Below are 4,243 nucleotides of genomic sequence, written 5' to 3'. Positions count from 1 at the left end.
TTGTGTTTATTCTCTTCATACATGCATAATAGGCTAGGCCACATACAGAAACCATAACCAAACAGAACCACCTATTTAAGTATGCGTGTGACCGACCGTGTGTACTTTTACTGAAGTGAGTGGGTCTTGTTCTTATTATTTTACTTAATTTCTGTGCATGCATGTATGTCTCTAGGGCACATATGCTGCCAAGTGTACAATGTAGGTTTACCTTTCTCCAGAGGCTGGCTGTGGGTGGTGGTGGTGTGTGTGGTGTGTTTTCTACTGATCTCTGCAGGTCTTCATTGCGGGTGATGTGCTGGTCCGAGCTCAGGTTCGTGGGAACGTGTAACCACGTGGGCTATCTATGAGCGCTGATCGCTGATTGGGCTGTGAGTGAGCGCTGATCGCAGCGCAGCGGAAAGGCGACGTCGCGATGAAGCCACGTGGTGCAGAGTAGCGTCCTGTTACCATGGAGACCACCCCTACCCTACCTGTAACTAGCTACATTGTAGCAACCCCCAATATATTGATCTATTTACCCCTATCTACAGTAGATTGCATTTTATAGAATGTCCTTTTAGTAGGTCATTTGGGAGTATATATCGGTAATGGACGTGGTCGTTACGGGTTAGTTGTTGTAGATGAAGTGTCGCAATAAGGAACTGTGACAATAACAGCAGCCAGCTGTGTGTTGTTGTGATTATGATTATAATTATGATTATAGTCCAGCTCAGGAAGTGGACTGGATGATGATTGGCATACTGTAGTTCCTCAAGACTGAAATCATGTTTAAGAACGACTATCAGGTAAATCATCAGTTTCTACATGACTCCTCTGATAATGCAATGAATGTGCAAAAATACTATGTGCAATATGACAACCCTTGGGTACATAAGGTTCAGATATAGGAAAAGTTAGGATATTTATAGCATAGCATAGAGTACAGCACAGTGTTTTATTGTACAGTATAGTATAGTGGATAGTGCACATAGCCTTTATTTATGTAAACCAGCTCTTTTCCCTTCTTGTTTTTAGTCTTTTTTCCTAGCACCAGGGGAGCCCCCCCTCCCAAATTTCGTTGTTTGGTACCTGTACTATATCAATGACAATAAAGACCATTCATTCATTCATTCATTCATTCATTCATTCATTCATTCATTCATTCATTCATTCATTCATTCATTCATTCATTCATTCATTCATAACAACAGCAGTAGTTTTCTATATAAGCGTCCTTGGGTCTTTTGAAAGGCGCTATAATTAAAGTTATTATTATTATTATTAGTATTAGTATTATAGGAAACAAACGAGCTCTTAACCACATTAACCCCTTTTCTGTTCTTCTTCTATTAACACACAATGTTATATGTTTCTCAGGGTGGAGCTGTGGTCGAGGTCTTCAGCGCCCAGGGGAAAGATCCTGTGGCCAAATGGAAACTGTGTGGAGGTCAAACAGCCATACGTAAAGTGAGTAGCCATAATAATGCTGTCTGACAACCTGTTGGAGTAGGTCTAATGACAGATGACACCCACCCTTTCTGTTGTTTTACCATTGTGTTTTCTATGAGAGGAACCTCATTGTAAGCCTGTTTCTTGAAGGAGTTTTACAAAGAGGTGAAGGGCTTTGTGTACTGTCTGGATGGGAGCAGCCAAACCATTAAGATGCAGCTGCCAAAGGATGGAAAATCAGCCCGTAAGTCTCAAACTACACCTGTTACTAAACTACACCCTGTTAGTCTGAAACTACCCTGTTGTAAAGAGGGGTAGGCACACATAAACACTTTGTAACCATGTTTAGAAAAGTGCTACCCAAATAAAGGTATTATTATTATTATTATTAGTAGTAGTAGTAGTAGTAGTAGTAGTAGTAGTAGTGGTAGTAGTAGTAGTAGTAGTAGTAGTAGTGGTAGTAGTAGTAGTAGTAGTAGTAGTAGTACTAGTAGTAGTAGTAGTAGTAGTAGTAGTAGTAGTAGTAGTAGTACTAGTAGTAGTAGCAGTAGTAGTAGTAGTAGTAGTAGTAGTATTGTTATTATTATCATTGTTATTATTATTTGAATAGCCAAGGTTAAATGGCATGGATGAATAACGTTTGAATGAGACTGTGAGGTCAGATTCTGCCACTAAAGTTTTGTTGTATAAATGTTTGTTTTCCAGTTGGGCTGGTCCAGAGGTTTCTAGTCCTCCAGGTGAATGTTCCTCCAGGTAAAGACTTCTCTACCGAGCTTCTGTAAGTATTATATATTAGAAGACAAGGTTGTAGTAATGTATGTTTGGAGTGGCAATGCACTCAGTGATGGGACTTTGGCAGGAGTGATTACACATGCCTAATAAGATCACTGCCCAGACCACCAGGCCAGTCACTTATAGGAGACTGTAACCAACCTGTATAAGGGCCATTAGCAGCCGCGCCAGGGGAGTTAACTCTCTTGGGGTTGTGGTTAGCGCTGCCGGTTAGCGACGGGATTGTGGTTGGAGAGCCGCTTTGGGCTCGTTACTCTCCCAGTCCCGTTTGCTACAACACCTACGCCTGTACCTAACACCTAAACCTACGCCTGTACACGATAGTAGTTAGTAAGTGTGTGCATGCAGATGAGCACATTATGGTGGCCTTGCACTATTGTTACCTCATGCACATTCAGCTAGGAAATGAATAACAGCTGGGAGTTGAAGTGATTAGTATAAGGTAATCAAACTATTGTTTGGCCCTACAGTATGAGATCAGACAAGCTGTCTCAGCCAAACAATCACTCTGGAGGCTGACAGGTGAGCAAAGGACCCAGAGTCTCTCCTCTATGTAGCCAGGAGGGGAACCAGGTCAATGTCACAGAGGGAAGGTTTAGCGACAGGTAGTGTTGCATCACATCACCAGAACAACCGTGACCTCACATCCTGTAGTCCATCTGAACACAGTTGACCTCACATCCTGTAGTCCATCTGAACACATTTGACCTCACATCCTGTAGTCCATCTGAACACAGTTGACCTCACATCCTGTAGTCCATCTGAATACAGTTGCTTGTGTCAGTGATAATATAATATAACTCTGTAATCCACTAATTACACAGGGAAACAGTGACAGTTTTATTGGATGAAAAATACATTAATTACCTTTTAATACAAAGACATGCCATGTGTGTCTCTCTCACTCACTCTCTCTCTCTCTCTCTCTCTCTCTCTCTCTCTCTCTCTCTCTCTCTCTCTCTCTTCTACTGTGCAAGCTCAACCCAAAGTGTCTCTCTTTTAATTAGTCTTGGATAAAGCTGTAATCTTTTGTCTACAAAAGAAATCATTAGATTCTAAAAGGCCACAGTGAGGGTCTGAACTAAAGTAATTTGATAGGACCCTAACCCTAACCCTAGGACTTTAATTAAGGGAATGAGATATATACATAAACATATTATAATTATAATTATACAACAGTTAGTTCCGACCAAGTCATTTGATTGGACAAGAGGCATTCCATGAGTGCTGATATAAAGTATAACAGCACTGGGACCTTTAACTATATGTATCACTCCACCGCACAGATGTTCTACTAAATGACCGTTAATTAGACTACATGTTTGTGTTCAGGTTACTAGGCAACAGTCCATTTGAAGTTCAGTTGCGGAACTATGTTTGGTTTATTTTTATGATTAAATAAATACATATCTGTAGAACTGTTGTATAAAAGCAAATATCACACTGGAGGTTGTGTGTTATACTGAATATCAGCACGGCTGTGATTGTCTTCCTCCTCGGCCTGCGGCCTCGTACCTACGACCGAATCACAGCCGTGCTGATATTCAGTATAACACACTCCCTCTCGTGTGATATCGCTTAATTATCTTAATATTATTATTATAATTGTAAAATCCAGGGTCCAGGTACAGAATAAATTGTCTGCATGACACTACATGATGCACGGGAAACTAAATATGAATCCATAAAAAAATGGCCCATGTTAGGTTAGATCCAATCAGCAAATTTAAAATGAGATGTAGTTATAATAAACATCCCCTTCCTTACGTTCTTTAAAGAAACATTTTTAAAGAGAGGTTTCCTACAGAAACACCCAAACTAATTTGGAGGATTAGCTTTTAGCAGGAAGATAATCCATTGTTCTGAAAAAGTCATTTCCAGATCAGGACACCCTGGCGGTTGATCAGATTCAAAGCCGTTGATTTGCAGTGAGACAACGATCCTGGCTGGCTGCTGTGGCGGCGTGCTTCGCTAATAATGTACAATTCTGTTGAAATGGTGAAATCTAAGTTGTATTTTT

The 4,243-nt window shown here is 40.6% G+C and overlaps 1 protein-coding gene across 1 annotated transcript in view; it reads left to right on the top strand.

Annotated features, from left to right (window-relative positions):
- Window positions 1–767: 767 nt before the first annotated feature.
- Window positions 768–4,243, top strand: part of cfap20dc (CFAP20 domain containing) — a gene marked incomplete at both ends in the record, with an annotated part of 36,049 nt that continues 32,573 nt past the window's right edge. Inside the window, 4 exons of the mRNA XM_080545750.1 lie at window positions 768–788; window positions 1,360–1,449; window positions 1,582–1,675; window positions 2,137–2,209. Of these exons, the coding sequence (XP_080401876.1) occupies window positions 768–788; window positions 1,360–1,449; window positions 1,582–1,675; window positions 2,137–2,209 (278 nt within the window). The remainder of the gene's footprint in view (window positions 789–1,359; window positions 1,450–1,581; window positions 1,676–2,136; window positions 2,210–4,243) is intronic.

This window comes from Nansenia antarctica (assembly GCF_963989245.1).
Source record: "Nansenia antarctica genome assembly, chromosome: 15".
Taxonomy (NCBI): domain Eukaryota; kingdom Metazoa; phylum Chordata; class Actinopteri; order Argentiniformes; family Microstomatidae; genus Nansenia; species Nansenia antarctica.
The sequence above is the reverse complement of the archived record's forward strand: the minus strand, read 5'-3'. Positions and strand labels throughout refer to the sequence as shown.